The 17,346-nt window shown below is 48.7% G+C and overlaps 1 protein-coding gene across 1 annotated transcript in view; it reads right to left on the bottom strand.

Annotated features, from left to right (window-relative positions):
• CFH (complement factor H) overlaps positions 1–17,346 on the bottom strand; it is a 107,875-nt gene that overhangs the window by 10,662 nt on the left and 79,867 nt on the right. Inside the window, exons 20-23 of the mRNA XM_066624546.1 lie at positions 17,104–17,280; positions 10,008–10,190; positions 5,127–5,321; positions 4,239–4,433 (exon numbers count right to left, since the gene is read on the bottom strand). Of these exons, the coding sequence (XP_066480643.1) occupies positions 4,239–4,433; positions 5,127–5,321; positions 10,008–10,190; positions 17,104–17,280 (750 nt within the window). The remainder of the gene's footprint in view (positions 1–4,238; positions 4,434–5,126; positions 5,322–10,007; positions 10,191–17,103; positions 17,281–17,346) is intronic.

The following is a 17,346-nucleotide window of genomic DNA, read 5'->3' as shown; positions in this document are numbered from 1 at the left end:
TGCTGCTGAAACATGTCTCCACCTACGCATTCAGCCACTTGGCCCTGTAAAACACAAAGAAAACAAATGTTTGGTTACATGCATAGATTTTGTCAAACTATCATTTGTGTCAAAAGTTCTTCATACATAACAGGATATAGTTCCTGATGTATGTATCACAGCAGGGGAATTCTTTACTCCAGCACTGCTCTGCAACTTCAACAACACCTCGGCATGTTATAATGTTATGCAATAGTTTTAAATTACAGGTGTGCGCCCCTTAGCGACGTTCCAGATGACACCGGGATCGCATATGCGACGTATATGTGTCATGCGGTTAACAGGGGCGCACACCCCTACCCTCTGAATGTAAAGGGAGCTCAGCTCTCCTCACCTCCAGAGGGTTGTCTGAGCCTACCAGAGGCAGCACACATCTGAGCTCTGCCTCTGCAAGGCTCAGACTGAGGGAAATCTCGTCTCACAGGATCTCCAGCTTTGTCCACGAAATGAGAAGTTGCGCAAGAGACGTGATTTCCCTCAGTCTGAGATGTGCGCTGCCTCTGAGAGGCTCAGACAATACTCAGCTGAGTATTCCCTTCCCTGTGGAGGATTCAGATTGCGTCAAGCACCACTTGACGATGGGGATCACAGTCCCGATCCCCATCGTTAAGTGGCGCACAACTGTACTCAACAAACAAGCAGTTATTGCTCAGCAAAAGCATCCTGCCACTAGCCATTAAGTTGTTTTGAAAGTCTCTGTGTTACAAGAAAGGTGAGGAACTCTGTGAATGTTGACAGTTGTCAGGTATTCTTGAGATATAATTCTGACATTTACCAGTAAATCATAAGCCCAACACTCTTTCTAAAAGAATAAATTCAGTCACCATTTCCATCATTGATCAGTGACTGATGGATTTACCATAGCAGGCTGGACTATGTCCAGGTCTAGACAGAAGACACAAAGATTTCTGAGATTTAGAAGGAAATTGCAGCATCAATGCCTTAGCAATGCCTTTGATAAATCACATTTCTTCCTTTTTTCAATCAGTGTCTAGAAAAGATTGACACCTTATTCGCACAAGTGTCCAAGTGAAGAACAAGTCTTGGGGCATAAACCTTTTTGATATGGGTCAGTACATCACCCAGAACCAGGTATTAGGAATAAATGAACCAATTTTAAGCTCAGTTCCATAATTTATAATTAGGTGCTGGAGTGGACACAGTGGAATCTTTTTTTCTTTTAAACAATGACTCTCCTTTATCCAGAGATATCAAGTTTAAGGGCAAAGGCAGTACCTGATAACTGCTAAGTGATTTGACAACCCTTGGAAGATGGAGTGTGTTTCTGATTTAAGTAAGGCCACACTAATATCCTATTGAAACAACACTGCCCCAATGATGGCATGACATGTCATAATATAAGCCTGTCCCAGGTCATGCCATACAGGTGCAGTCTTCCCCAGTATCACTGAGGTCTCCCTTCCCAGTAACACTGACAGTCCATGGAAACCCTGACAGCCCACCATCGATGGAGCGGTATCCTGAATTTGCCGCATCATCAGTATGATGTTGGTGCATCAATGGTGTGTCATCACTATGAAGTCAGTACATCATCAGTGAATGCATGAACCATTCACCACCAGAGTGAACCAAGAAGAGGGCTGGGCAGGCTCAGGGTCACTGACTGGCCACCGCTGGAGGATGCCCTCTCAACAGACAGTAGGAATGAGCAACGCAGCAACTGGTACTAATATCAACCTTGCTGAGACGCCCCGAGGACACGACATGGCATAAGGAAGCCACAGCACCCCACCCTCTCTGGGAGCTACTGTGGTTCAAGGGGCAAAAGCAAAGAACTGGTAGGAATCCCCACATCCAGGGTTCAGGTTCCCGTATCCCAAACACACTCATCCAAGGAATACTTCTTGAGAAGAGCACAGCAAGGATAGAAAGCTAGTTTCTTGAAAGAGATCAGCCATGTGAACTAAACACACAAGACACTAATCACCTCACTTGCCAAATTCCCAAGAGTTTTACCCTGGAGTGGTTGAGACAAGGTTCTCTCCAATCAGGGTCATTCTGATTAGGGACCTTGATTGGAAAGCTATAGCCCTGTGAGGCATCTGTGTGTGTCTAAGGTCTTCTAAATCTGAGCTGTCCACCTGATATAATTTTGCTTGAAAGTACAAGTCTTCCTGCATAATAAATTAAGTTCAGCTGCCCAGGGGCCAGGACACCTGGACAGTCTTTTCAGATTCCATCTACAGGAAGTCTCTTCCACCAATGACCTGCATGGGTCCAGCCCACAACTTGCCAAACCTTTTGTGTCGCAAAAACCTCCAGTTTGGGTGTAATTGAGCCATTTTCCTTCCTGGAAGGATACGCCTTAACTCAGACAAGCCCAGGAAACTCTTAGCTGCACACCTAGAGTTCCCGCTATTATGATTCACCCAGGAATATCTTAGCATGCCATTGTTCACAAAGGGGAAAAATACCCATGCCTAGTTAACCCCTAATGGCCCAATGGCCACAGCTCTCCACCACCACTCATTGACAAGGGCCCATGGAGATGTTCGCTGCAAAACTGTGAGGAGAATCATAGTCAAACTCTCAGAATCAAACTATGAGGAGAATCATGGATTGTCTTCTTTCCCCAGCACCATCTATCACCATGTCAAGCTTTTATTTCTTTTATTTTGTAATGTGAAGGTGTGTAGAGAACACACATAGCAATTCACACACGTACTTGGGAGTCTGCTAGGAGACCATGGACCAGGCCAGTAATGTAACTATTTTCTGGGCTGAAGGAAAAGGCCTCAGATTCACAGGCCAAAGGGAAGGTCACAGTTTGATTCCCAGAGCAATAACCTCCCACCCCCATTCTATCAGGCTGGACATTCTATGGCTGCCAGACCCAGTTACCTCACCCACCAAAGATAAGCCAGCAGTGGGAGGGTGGGGTGGGAAAAACAAGGTGGGGATCGAGGTGGGGAGGGCAATGGTGGATATGGGTGGCAACAGCGTCAACATTCTTTGCTCTGTTTCAACCCCAAAACACCCTATTGCTTCTACTCAGAACTGAGCCAGCGAAAGAGCTGGTGCAAATTAGAGTAAACCCACAGGGGCTCATCCAGTCCTGCATAGGTCTCTGGCCTCCTGAACAACAGTTATGGACCTGGCGCTGTGCCACCCCAGGATGCAGGACTGCAACTTGCAGCCGCCCCCACATCCAACTGCCCTCTCCGATACTTACCTAGCCGCACGGAGCCTCATGCATCATTCCTAACAGCTTCGAAAACCTGAAGTGCTGAGGTTTCTGAAGTGCTGTTAAGCGGTACTTCTGAAGTACTGATTAAGAGCACTCCAGAGGCCTCAGGAGACTTTTGGAGCCATTAGGAATGCCGCACAGGGCTTTGCCTGCCTGTGGAATGGCTCTGGAGGGCAGGCGGAGGCTGTGTGGTGGGCAGAAGCAGCAGTGACGCAGCGGGTGCAGTGGTGCCGCCCCCACAAGGCCCGCAGGCATGGTGCCAGTTGGAGCTCAAAGCGAGTGCTAGGTCTGAAAATACTGATGATGTGCAATACAAGCCCAATCCTATATAGCTCCCCATGTTGCAACGCAGCAGAGCCAGTATGGCTACTGTTCTATCTCAAAGAGGTGTTTTGGTACATTGAGGCCTCCTTGGGGCAAGGGAACAAATGATCCCTTGCCTTGAGGTAAGCCCCAGCAGCTGCAGTGGATCAAGTCAGACCTGCACCAGCTGTATAGTTGATGCATGTCCGCGCTGACCAGTGAGGGTAGATCAGGCCAAGGAAGGGGGTGGATTCAGCCAACACTGAATCCAACACTGCCAAACCACCCCGCCCAGACCCAATCTGCCCTCCTTCCCTGTCATCCTTCCTCCCCTGTTCTGCCGCATCCTCCCTCCTCCACCCATCGCATCTCACCTCCCTTATCAGCCTACCTTGGTCAGTGGATCTTTGGCCATCTGCTGCCATGTGAGAGGCTGCTCCAGCCTCCCTGCCAGTAGCCCGGCAGTCTGTGCTGGAAATGACTGCTTTACAACAGCCATAAACTAGTTGTTGTCAGCGCGATGTGAGTTGTGCCAGCAGCTAACCTAGATAGGACTGGGCTGACAGGCTTATATTGTCACAAAGTCAACATTTACTTTTAATACATGAATTTTAGCATTCAACAAAAACATCCTTTCCGAATGTGTGCTGTATTTTCTGCTGCTGTGGATAAATTGCAATATACGTACATGTACATCTGGGATATTCCAAGTTGCCCTCACTACATTGTACACGGAAGGAAGAGGACGTTGAAGCTGCTCGATAGCCAGGCGAACAGGTAAATTCCACATAATCTCCAGAAGGTATCCCCATTCTTGTTGGTAATGTCTGCTTGAGCACTATACGGCGATTCCGCATCATTTGTTCATTTAAAGTGCAAAATTCTACAGAAGGACACACATCATTCAGTCCCTTAGGGATTAATCTGACAAGTTCATTTGACAAAAGTACATGACAGATGTGCCCCCTTATCCGCAGCAGTTCCGTTCTGGAACTCCCTGTGGATAGCTGAAACCACAGGTACAGGTGAACGCCCATCCCTGCAGTCTGGACCTTCCGGAGGCGAGGGGAGCCCAGCTTTCCTCACCTCTGGAGAGGCTTCTGAGCTCAGCAAAGGCTGCAGGCGTCTGTCCAGGGCCTCTGCTGGGCTCAGACTGAGTTCTAGAGCTCAAAACATGTGACTTCCGGTTTCATGTACTCGTAGAAACCGCAAGTGATGTTTTTCATGCCTTATAAGGCATTAGGAGGCCTGGGAAAGAAATAAAGGAGGAAATATACACAGTGGGAGAGAACTTCTGTGCTAAGAAACTGAAAATTCCACATTGCGGGCTGGAGATTACGGAGAGTGCAAGATGTGAAAATTCTGCTGACCTGATACAGACTCAGAAAGCACAGTCAGCAAATTTAACACCCATGACTCTCTAAAGCTTACGAAAAAGCTTCTGACTGCCAAACCAGATACCTCAGCCACTGAAGGTAAGCCAGTGGGGGGGGGGGAGTAGGCAGAACAGGGTGGGGATGCATGTGCAGCATGTGCAAACTTTTCTGCAGTTGTTGATGAACGGCAATATACGTACTTATGCAGCTTGGATATTCCAACCGGCCCTCTATACACTGTACTCTGAAGGGAGGAGAAGATGGAGCCGGCTGAAAGCCACGTCTGCAGCAAAATTCCATCACATCTCCAGACTGCGAATACAGTTTATCCTTACGTAACCACTTGAGTTGTATATTGCGACTTTTCATTTCTTCTTCAGATGCTGTACAAGGCGCTGCAGAAAGACACACATCATTCGGTCTTGTAGGGGTTAATCTGTCACTGACAAGTTCATCTGAGAAGAATGAATAGCTTATTGCACAACAGAAAGACTACTGGATTGGCAAGCTACACATGATTCACCTTTATGTGACTGGCTCATTCATGCCTGAGCTGTCTACTGGGAGGAGTCATTCTCCAGTTTTGACCTGGAGGTGCCACACACTGAACATGGGTGGTCTATCACAGAGTTGACCTCCCCCCAAATTACAGCCCTTGTGTCTCTGATTGCATAGACTTCAGGATTGGAAGCCCAGCCCTGGAACAGCTAGACTCTTCCTTGCACTTCAGTGGAATTGGTTAATCGCAGCATTAGAGCCTGTGAAGGAAGCTGTGGCTTGTGTGGCATTTCTTGACTAGAAAAGAATGGCAGTGACTTTTTGATTTGTGCTCCATCTACAGAAGGCTGAGAAGTCAAAACCACAACTGTGTCCAACATCACCTTTTTATATTGTGATATTTGCATTCATACTAGTGTATCTTTTATGACATTTTATAGGCTAGTACAGGGGTGGGCAAACTTTCAACTTTAGGGATCCTGGACCTTTAACAATTGTGTAGAAGGGAGAATTTCAGCAGGTACAGCTTCTCAGCTGTGCCCCTGGTCTAGTGGGATGAATCTCTTGCATTTCCCCTTATTTTTACCCCATTTTTCTGTATTTTGGACAGTTTTTAACTTCCCAGCAGCTTCTGTGCCATGTGGCTGCTGGGATAATCGATAGGCAGCTTTTGCCCTTGTTTGGTAAACCCCATCGACAACGTGAGAGATTTATATTCAGCTCTTCTTCCTGCCCGACTTAGTGAGCTTCCTGCTAGGATTGGAATGTGCCTCGCGCATTGGGTAGTATTCCTACCTAGCATGATCCCAGGTGTGAGACAGAGTGACCAGGTAGTTTCCACTCCTCCAATCAGGTAATGTGATGATGTCATTACAGCCAGTTTGTAAAATGTGCAAGCCCACAGGAAGGGGTTTTCCTCTACCAGTCACCTAAGTGACCCATTCATTGGGGCTCAGAGAGGAGCACTCACTTGCTGAATCACAAGTGAGAAGGACTGGGGACTCTTTGCCATGTAAGTAGTTTAAGACAGAGATCATACAGTTAGATGTGTGTCAGGTTTGTGTTTTTGATGGTTTGTTTAGTTGCCCTCCACTCTTTAAAGTTAGACAACTCAAGCACTGGTTTACACATGATGCTTGTGACTGATCAACATCACAGCTCCAACTGCTGGGCATTAAAGGTTATTCCATCCTTTCGGTGAAAACCTTTTCCTGATGCTTTTCCTCTAAGCCTTTTGCATCATCCTGCTAAACTTTACCTGCTTTTCTTTCCCCAGGTGCCAGTGAATGCTATGTGGCCCTCTGTCTGCAATGAGTTTGACACCCTGGTTTAGGTTATTCAGGCTCTGGTTTACATGGGACACAGGTGACTGAGCAACATCCCAGTTCCATCTGAAGGACATTAACAGTTATTATTACAGCATTTGGTGAAAACCTTTTTTCTGATGCTTTCCCACCAAGCCTTTTGCATCATCATCCTACTATACTTTTATTACCTGCTATTCTTTCCCCTTTTTGTTTAATCTCTTTTGCTTAGATTTTTAAAGTAGTTTTAACTAGTTCCACTTTGACCCTTGATCTGCCTGGTCCATGTTCATGGGTGATTCAGGGGTTGCATCTCTTTGCTCTGCAGATATTCCTTTGTGACTGATTTCTAACAGAAACCCCTGGGGCTCAGTGTTCTTTTGGGAGAGGGGGGTTCTTCACAAATGGCCCTCCTCTGCTTGGTCATTTATAGACCAAGTGGTGATAGGGATGGTGGCAGTGGATATAATCTACCAAGGTTGTAAGGGGAAAGTGGGAATAAGGGGAAAGTGAGAAACAGGAAGGGATGCGGCACCCTAACCACTAGGCTCTACTTCCCTCTGTTCAGCCTGCTTTCTCCTAGGAGTTGCCTAGCGTGATCCCACTGAATGCTCCGGTTGCTAATAGGGAGCAACTCAACTCCTGGAAACGGGATAAGCAATTCATCTGCTATGAGGAAGGTGGAAAGTCATGTAGGAAGAGAGAAATACTGGGCACAGCAAGAGCTCTTTTGATGGGTCTTGTCCTTATTTTGATGGTGTGCATACAGAAGGTCCTGTGGAATTGTGCCCATGCTCAGACCTCTCTGATTGCCAATGGGCAATCAGATCCTTAAGGTCACTCAAAATATGATGCCTATCGTGGCTTCCTCAACTGGCCCTATAGAAGGACCTTCACTTCTGGCTCTGATTTAGTGACCATAAAACACATTTTCAACAATTCAACACTATATAAAAAATACATAGACATGAGACATGGAGATTGTCCAGCATGCTTTGCAGTGCACTGAAAGGCTCTGTCCCTGCCGTGGTCATAGTTCCAATGCCCTGCTTTCTCCAGGATGAAAATATGCCTGTGTGATCTGGAATGTTCCAGCCAAGTTATCAGCCAAGTTAGAGAGGCTGTGAAGGGCAAGGAAGCTTCCTTCCGTAAATGGAAGTCTTGCCCTAATGAGGAGAATAAAAAGGAACATAAACTGTGGCAAAAGAAATGTAAGAAGGTGATATGGGAGGCCAAGAGAGACTATGAGGAACGCATGGCCGGCAACATTAAGGGGAATAATAAAAGCTTCTTCAAATATGTTAGAAGCAGGAAACCCGCCAGAGAAGCGGTTGGCCCTCTGGATGGTGAGGGAGGGAAAGGGGAGATAAAAGGAGACTTAGAGATGGCAGAGAAATTAAATGAGTTCTTTGCATCTGTCTTCACAGCAGAAGACCTCGGGCAGATACCGCTGCCCGAACGGCCCCTCCTAACCGAGGAGTTAAGTCAGATAGAGGTTAAAAGAGAAGATGTTTCAGACGTCATTGATAAATTAAAGATCAATAAGTCACCGGGCCCTGATGGCATCCACCCAAGGGTTATTAAGGAATTGAAGAATGAAGTTGCAGATCTCTTGACTAAGGTATGCAACTTGTCCCTCAAAACGGCCACGGTGCCAGAAGATTGGAGGATAGCAAATGTCACGCCTATTTTTAAAAAGGGAAAGAGGGGGGACCCGGGAAACTATAGGCCGGTCAGCCTAACATCCATACCGCATAAGATGGTGGAATGCCTCATCAAAGATAGGATCTCAAAACACATAGACAAACAGGCCTTGCTGAGGGAGAGTCAGCATGGCTTCTGTAAGGGTAAGTCTTGCCTCACGAACCTTATAGAATTCTTTGAAAAGGTCAACAGGCATGTGGATGCGGGAGAACCCGTGGACATTATATATCTGGACTTTCAGAAGGCGTTTGACATGGTCCCTCACCAAAGGCTACTGAAAAAACTCCACAGTCAGGGAATTAGAGGGCAGGTCCTCTCGTGGATTGAGAACTGGTTGGAGGCCAGGAAGCAGAGAGTGGGTGCCAATGGGCAATTTTCACAATGGAGAGAGCAAAAAATTGGGGCAAAAAATCAAAACTTTAGATGTAGGCTGATGGGTTCTGAGCTGTCTGTGACAGATCAGGAGAGAGATCTTGGGGTGGTGGTGGACAGGTCAATGAAAGTGTCGACCCAATGTGCGACGGCAGTGAAGAAGGCCAATTCTATGCTTGGGATCATTAGGAAGGGTATTGAGAACAAAACGGCTAGTATTATAATGCCGTTGTACAAATCGATGGTAAGGCCACACCTGGAGTACTGTGTCCAGTTCAGGTCGCCGCATCTCAAAAAAGACATAGTGGAAATGGAAAAGGTGCAAAAGAGAGCAACTAAGATGATTACGGTGCTGGGGCACCTTCCTTATGAGGAAAGGCTACGGCGTTTGGGCCTCTTCAGCCTAGAAAAGAGACGCTTGAGGGGGGACATGATTGAGACATACAAAATTAAGCAGGGAATGGACAGAGTGGATAGGGAGATGCTCTTTACACTCTCACATAATACCAGAACCAGGGGACATCCACTCAAATTGAGTGTTGGGCGGGTTAGGACAGACAAAAGAAAATATTTCTTTACTCAGCGTGTGGTCGGTCTGTGGAACTCCTTGCCACAGGATGTGGTGCCGGTGTCTAGCCTAGACGCCTTTAAAAGGGGATTGGACGAGTTTCTGGAGGAAAAATCCATTATGGGGTACAAGCCATGATGTGTATGCGCAACCTCCTGAGTTTAGAAATGGGTTAAGTCAGAATGCCAGATGTAGGGGAGGGCACCAGGATGTGGTCTCTTGTTATCTGGTATGCTCCCTGGGGCATTTGGTGGGCCGCTGTGAGATACAGGAAGCTGGACTAGATGGGCCTATGGCCTGATCCAGTGGGGCTGTTCTTATGTTCTTAATGTTGGGACGCAAACATTCCAGTGCTGATGGAGGTTCTGTCCCTACTGAGGAGCCTGTCTCTTCAGATGAGCTCTCTGCATGGAGAGAATGGGGATGGGGCTAAGAGTGCATTCGTGTTGGGGATGGGTCTTGCCCGCATACTCCCAGTGACCCCAGCTTCACATTGCTTCCACACCCTGGAGGTAATGCCTGAATAGGGCTACAGAATCATCCCAATCACTACCAACAGGGAAATTACATGTTTCTGGAAGCATAATATACATTCATAGATCGAGAGAGAGAAGAATTGCTGATACTTTCTATACCTATACATCTTGGCGCCTCCGTCCAATGTCCGTTAACACATCGTACATCTGGACGTCCATCCATTATATAAAAGGATTGGCATTTATAGCGAACTACTGAATTTGATTCATATGGGGGAAGGATAGCTTCAGGGATGTCTCCATTTTCAATAACAGGTGGGCGATCACACCTTCCTCCAGCTTCTGCAAAGGTACATTGAATCACAGAATGAATCTATTAGATAATACGCAGTATGATTGAAGATATCATGTCTTTTGTATGCAATCTTGAAAGCTTATTCATTTTCATTCAACAAGAAAATTGCATGTAAAGGAAACAATTCGTACTTTAAATTAATGAAAGCAAGTTATGATATTGTGTTCACGGCACTCTGGGGGGCGGGGTCAGGGGAAAATGCCCCAGGGCGCCACGTCTGTGAGGCCTGTGGGGGCAGCAGTGCCGCCCACACTCCCCTGTCACACTACTGCCGCCCATCCGCCAGATCCTTTCTGAGGGCTGGTGAGGCCTTGCATGGCGTCCTCTGGCCCTCTGAATGCCTTCTGAGGCTTCTGGAGGGCCATTAAACATCACTTCCAGTTCTCCAATGAAAATGAGATGTAATGTTTAAAGGCTCTCTGGAGGTCTCAGAAGACTTTTGGAGGGCCAGAGGATGCTGGGCAAGGCTTCAGAAGCAACGAAGTGGGAATGGCAGTCTTCTCGGGAGGGGGGGTCCTGAAGGGGTGCAGGATTCTGCGATCCTGCCTATAAGGCGGCACATGGGCCAGGATCACAACTGATGATGTTTTAAAATAATGCTATGTGGTAACAGGGATGTACCTGGCACAAAAGCAGCCCAGGCATCCATCCAGCCCCCAACACACACATACCACAATTCATGGTCCACATCTGTTCATTTTTCCTTCTGGCTATTATTTAAAAATTGTTGTTAGAGTCCTTGACTTCTTTTAGAAAGGCGGCAGAAAAAATTTTAAATAAAGAAAAATAAAGAGAAAAAAAAGGGGCCGGGACAACGATGAGTTACATGTGTGAATGATCCAGCACATATATAAATATCAGTGTAGCAGTCATGCACCGGAAGATGTTGCCGACACTGCTCTCATATACAAGCATACCTAGAGTGCCAAAAGGCAGCATATGGCTGTTATAGGAGCATTGACTTGATAGTGGAGCAAACAACCTCAAATTGCCTATAATTAGAATGTAGGTTGTCAGGGGTTGAGTCCCCACCCCAACCCCCAAGTTACCTGGCAACTGGCCGGGGGTGGGACACTGAACCCGCATGGGGTCTTGTCCTCCCCAGCTGGCTAGGCGAGGCGTGGGGCGAGCTGAGAAACGGTGACCTCACTGCCACTGCTAGGGGATTCCTCCCATTGCTGCAGGCCACAGATGGGGACAGGCGTGTGGGTAAATGGGGAGACTGCTCCCCAGGGCCTAGGCCAGCCAGTCAGCCGGTCAAATGAAAGTCATCACAGCTGATGCGGCTCTGCCTGACACTGACGGGGTTCCTCGGCGGCCGACAGTGAAAGCGCGCTGAGGTTGGGCTGTCCGTGACAGAAGGGAAAGGCGGACACTGGCAGGGCTTCCCTGGGGCAGCTATGGGAGGAGGGTTAGGGGGCAGGCAAACCCCTCGTTGCCTGCTGAACGAGGATGGCAAGCAGGATGGGAACACCACTAGTCACCAGGAAAGCCAGAGGCCGACCAGGGGTGATGCCCCTTTAAGGGAAGGAAAAAGAGGAGCCAGTGGGGAGGCCAGCGGGGATAAAGGTAGGAAGGCCCGTGATGACAGGTAGTTCTGGGGAGTCAGGGCAGGGGGTTGGAGCTGAAGCCACTGCCAGGAAGCTGCCACCAGGGAGGACTGCCACCAGGGAGGAGGACACGTGAACCTCCTCCTCCTGGCTTGGTCTGAGGCCTTTCTTGTTGGGAGCACGAGGCAGGAGACTACCTCACCCCAGAGAGGCCCCCACGAAGGCCAACCAACCGCGCACCTCCTGGCGATGTCCCTGCCCCCCCCCAGGTTTTCTTAAGAGATACAGGAAAACAGAAAAAGGCCCAGATTGGAGGGGGGCTGGTGGTGGTTGGCTGCCTCTGGCTCCCCTCTGTTTTGGAGGCAGTTCTGGATTCTCTGCTGTGTGTGTTTTTGCCTGGTTTGTTTTCCTGTCTGGTTCTGGTTGTGGGGGGAGGGAGGTCCCCTGGGGGCTGGGCGATAAGAATAGGCCCTGAGTTCGATTGTACTTGGCATAAGAGGCAACTAAACAGCCACCGGGTAGGTGGGACTCATTAGCCTGGGAAGGCAGCTCATCTAAGAGAAGGAAAACTTTGATCTGAAACCTCCACTGCCTTGTGGCTACATCCAGTTATGGAAAAGGCTTCAGGAGTCAACCTCGAGGCAAAATCCGGAGCTGGAGTCCCTGAGCCAGTTCATGGCTGAACACAGTCGCATTCTGGCAACTCCTGCGATGCCGATGGAACCAACCGTATTGGCTTCTGCCTTTCCATTGGGCCATTTCAGCGACGTGGAGAGGGGGGACTTGCTGCATGGGTAACAGCCTATCCTCCATACCTTCTTTACCCAGTGTTCGCGCACTGGAGAGGACACTCCAACTTCACCATACTGCGTCGGCACAACACGGGAAGCAGCAGTTTACTGGTTATAAGTCTTCGCTCGATTGGTGTAGAGCGTGACGCCAGGGGCTGCTTCCGACGGTGGGAGAGATCATTGCATCTCATTGGGCAGCTACCGCCCACCTTAAGCTGGGCAGTCCCCAGCCAGTAAGGTGCTGCCTCACCACGGTCTGTTAACCTCGCGGGATCCGTGGGGTTTAGGGTGAAAACCGACAAGCGGATTGACAACTCTGCACCAGGCAACAGAAAACAGAAAATTCCTGCCCTAAAGCTGGGCACCTGGAACATAAGGACAATGACACCTGGCTTTTCTGACGACCTCCTCAATTTCTCTGAGGAGAGAAATTTCTCATTTTTCTGGCAGGGAAAACCACCAAGCGAGACCAGGGAACATGACGTTGGCTTTGCAATCAGAAATACCCTGCTGAAATCCATCATCCCACCTACTGCGGGAAGTGAAAGAATTTTGTCCCTGCAGCTCCACTCATCAGCAGGACTTGTCACTCTCATTAGTGCATATGCACCGACTCTGTGGTCTCCAGCAGAAGATAAAGACAAATTCTACGACGACCTGGCCACCACTATCAAGAAAGTCCCCAAGAAAGAGTCATTGTTCATTCTTGGCAGCCTCAATGCTAGAGTTGGTGCTGATCACAGTTCGTAGCCCACTTGCTTAGGTCAGCTCAGCATTGGGAAGATGAACAAAAATGGCCAGCACCTGCTAGAGTTTTGCTGCCATCATGGTCTCTATGTCAGCAACACATTCTTCAACACGAAGCCCCAACACAGAGTCTCTTGGAAACACTGTAATGTCCATGGCGGGCATAGACCCCGCCCCTTGGGGTGTGCCCGAGTGCGGGGGGCTTACCCTGTCGATGAGAGTTGGTCGTCTGCATAAAAAAGGACGGGAGGCAGACACAGCTGTTTTGCACAGACGGTTTATTTGTGTCAGCCGCTTGACATTCATGGGGCCTGTGCCGTAACAGGCCCCATGCTTTACAAAGACTCGTGCCGTCGGCGCACAATAGGCTCGTTCCCCGTTCCTCCCTGGCCCCTTGAGGATTCGGGCAGAGCTCTCCGCTGGTGCCTGTCAGCCAGGGGTATGGGTTCCCGATGGCCACCGTGCTGTTGTCCGGGGTCAGCTTAGCTGTCCTCAGGAGGGCCCCTGGTACCTCTGGGCTTGCCCCCCAATCAGCCGGCCTCCAGTGGAGGTAGTTGGCTCCAAGTCCTCGGGTCTGTACCTTTCCTCCTCCCACCCAGGGCTCGGGCGAGCCTAGGATTGGGGAGTTCCCAGCCCCCAGCCCCTCTCTCCAGGGTTGAGGTAAGCAAAGTTCCCTTTGGGGCCTGGATTGACTGCAAAAGGCCAGGGTTGCTCCCCTCTCTGGCCTTCCCCTCGACCCTGCTCCCACCTGGAGAGGAGCAACCTCTCCATAGGCTGCCCAGCCTCCTTATGAGGCCAGTCTCTGGCTGGGCCAGCCCCACCCCTTCTGGCCAAGTGGCTGCTTGCTGCTCCCAGGAGGCCCTAGGCCCTACTCCCAGGGAGGTGTCCTGCCTGGGACCCCAGTCCTGACAGTGCTTAGGTCTTACTCCCAAGGAAGCCCCTACTCCTGAGTAGTTCCCGGCCACCTGGGCTGGGCCCAGGTGACAGACACCCACAATCAAAGTACTGGCACCAGCTTGACCTGATTCTCACCAGATGCTCCAGCCTTGCCAGCATCAAGATCTCACGCAGTTATCAGGGTGCTGCCTGTGACACTGACCACTCCCTGGTGTGCAGCAGAGTGAAACTGCAAACAAAGCGACTGTATCACACGAAAAAGGAAGGAAGACTTCGCATTGACACCAGCAAGACCCAGGATCAGGGAAATGTGGAAGAATTTCCACGAGCACTTGAGGAAATTCTTCCAGGCCTGGCCGATGCAAATGCATCCAACAGATGGAACATTTCAAGAATGCTGTTTACAACACCACCTTTTCTGTATTCGGCAAGAATACCAACGAGACAGCAGACTGGTTTGAAGCCCACTCTGAGGACTTACAACCAGTCATTGAAGAAAAGAGTAGAGCTCTAGCAGCATACAAAACCTGTCCCAGTGAGCACAACCTTCAGGTCCTCCAAGCCGCTCACAGCAAAGTCCAGCAGACTGCCAGTAGATGTGCTAAAGACTACTGGCTCCAACTCTGTTCCCAGATACAGATAGCAGCTGACACGGGCAACATCAAGGGGATGTATGATGGTATCAAGCAGGCCCTAGGTCCAACACAGAAGAAAATTGCCCCTCTGAAGTCTAACGCAGGCGAGGCCATCTGGGACCAGGCACAGCAGATGGAACGCTGGGTGCAGCACTACTCTGAGCTGTATTCCAGAGAAAACGTTGTTACCAAAGAAGCGCTGAACAACATTAAGTGCCTGTCTGTGTTGGAGGAGCTTGACAGTGAACCAACCCTAGAAGAACTTCACGTGGCCCTTGCCTCTGGCAAGGCACCTGGGAAAGACAGCATTCCTGCTGAGGTCCTAAAGTGCTGCAAAGAGATCATTGCCACTGAGCTGCATGAAATCCTCTGTCTCTGCTGGAGAGAAGGTGGAGTACCACAGGACATGAGGGATGCAAACATTGTCACGCTGTACAAGAACAAAAGCAACAGGGGTGACTGCAATAACTACCATGGCATCTTTCTCCTTAGTGTTGTAGGAAAGCTGTTTGCCCTAGTTGCACTAAAGAGACTCCAGGTACTTGCAGAGAGCATCTATCCAGAATCGCAGTGTGGATTCCAAGCCAACAGGTCCACCACTGATATGGTATTCTCCCTTAGACAGCTGAAGGAGAAATGCAGGGAACAATGACAGCCACTCTTTATAGCCTTCATAGATCTCACGAAGGCAGCAGTTATGCTAAATCCCAACCCCCATTCCCAGGAAGTTTGGAGAGGCTTCAAGCCTCTCCACTCTCCTCGGACTTGTGCCACTTCTGGAGGTGGCGCAAATCTGAGGAGATCCATTGGGGGCAGGGTGCATTAGCCAGGGATAAGGGGGAAGGTTTCCCCTTACCTCTGACTGAGCCACTTTGGGCCCCTATCCTGCACTGCATACAGCGCAAGCCTCTTGGCTTTCCTGTTCCAGCGCAGGATAGGATTGTGCCCTTAGCAATCCTGGCTGCATGGCTGTAGGAGCTATGAAGCTTGTGCCCTTAGCAATCTTGGCTGCATGGTTGTAGGAGCTATGAAGCTTGTGCCCTTAGCAATCTTGGCTGCATGGTTGTAGGAGCTATGAAGCACTCCTTTAAAAAAAGCAAGCTTTGGAGGATAGCATGTCATTTCCAGCCATGACAACACTTCCCAGGTTAATGACATCACTTCCGGTGGGTCCCACACAGACTGACATTCTAAAAAGTGGGTCCCAGTACAAAACGTTTGAGAACCGCTGCCTGAATATCATCAAATCAATTATTCTGGACTCAGATTTTCAGTGTAACTGATTCAAGTGCTAACATTTCGTAGCACACCGTGGTCAACTGTTAAAATGTCCCTATCAACATAGGTGAGGGCCACACAAGTCAGGTCAATCCACAGACATGAATCTCAGAGTGTGCCTGATAACACCAGGCTCTTAGGCTACTCAGGGGGTCCACCATTTGCTACCATTTCGTAGTTCTGGTCACTGAGCCTTTATAGAACCCACAATGTTGAAACAGATCAAGAAGCTATTTTGCCCCTGCTGTAAGGTTGAGTTATCCACTCACCAGATTCAATCCACATAATCAAGACCACCATGTACCATAATCAGGTGATTACAGAGGGAAGTGCTCAAATTGATTCACATGACCATGTTAAGTGTCATGGTGCCAGGGAAGGTCAAACTACTCTGAAGATAATTTTTCCCCAAACCTATGGTGGCCTGTCAATGAGAAGGAACCCTAACCTTTTTCTCAGCCCACAAGAAACCACACTGGGCATGTATGAGATGAGGTTTCTTAATTGCTCCTGACTGCTGGGTGACACTGGTATATTCCCCCTAGCCAAGCAGCAGGCAGAAGAGTGGTCCCCCAGTATCCACTGGCAATTTCCAATTGACTGGTTTCTGGGATTCCTACAAAGAATGCTGAACTAGCTGGCCTTTGGTCTGATGCTAGAAAAGTCCTCTTATGTCTCAAGCAGGAGAGGATGCTCAGATATCACATCACATGGGTTTATTATGCCTTAAGTGTTGAAACACCCCAAATATGCACTCTTGCTTTGTACATGTAGAACACATTGGTCAACAATAGTAATTCTGAGTTTAAAAAAGACTATTCAAGACTGAAGCTCACCCATGTTAAAGCCCAGGCCTGCATCACTGATGGCCCATCAGATCAAGCCATCAGATCAGATCAAGCACCAGCCATGTATTGTGGGCCTTCAGTATACAACAAGAAGGAGTTTCGGTTTTGTGCACATGATCACTTGTGGTTTATTGAAAATACAAAAATGAAATACCTCTGCATTGTGGCAATTCTGACCACTTCTTGTTTGAACATGTTACTGACTGAGGTCCAAAAAGACTCCACCCTTGGTCACAGCGATAGCGCACCTTCTCAAAGGGCAAATACCTTTCCTTCAGTTGACCGTCAAGATGACCATGAGAAACTGCAGGTGGAGAAGCACATGTTGCATCTGAAACAAGAGATAAAAACATTTTTAATTCCTGAAAAATGCCTCACAAGTGTCTTTCATTTTCAC

The sequence above is a fragment of the Tiliqua scincoides genome, chromosome 4 (assembly GCF_035046505.1).
Source record: "Tiliqua scincoides isolate rTilSci1 chromosome 4, rTilSci1.hap2, whole genome shotgun sequence".
NCBI lineage: Eukaryota > Metazoa > Chordata > Lepidosauria > Squamata > Scincidae > Tiliqua > Tiliqua scincoides.
This window is presented reverse-complemented; position numbering and strand designations above follow the sequence as displayed.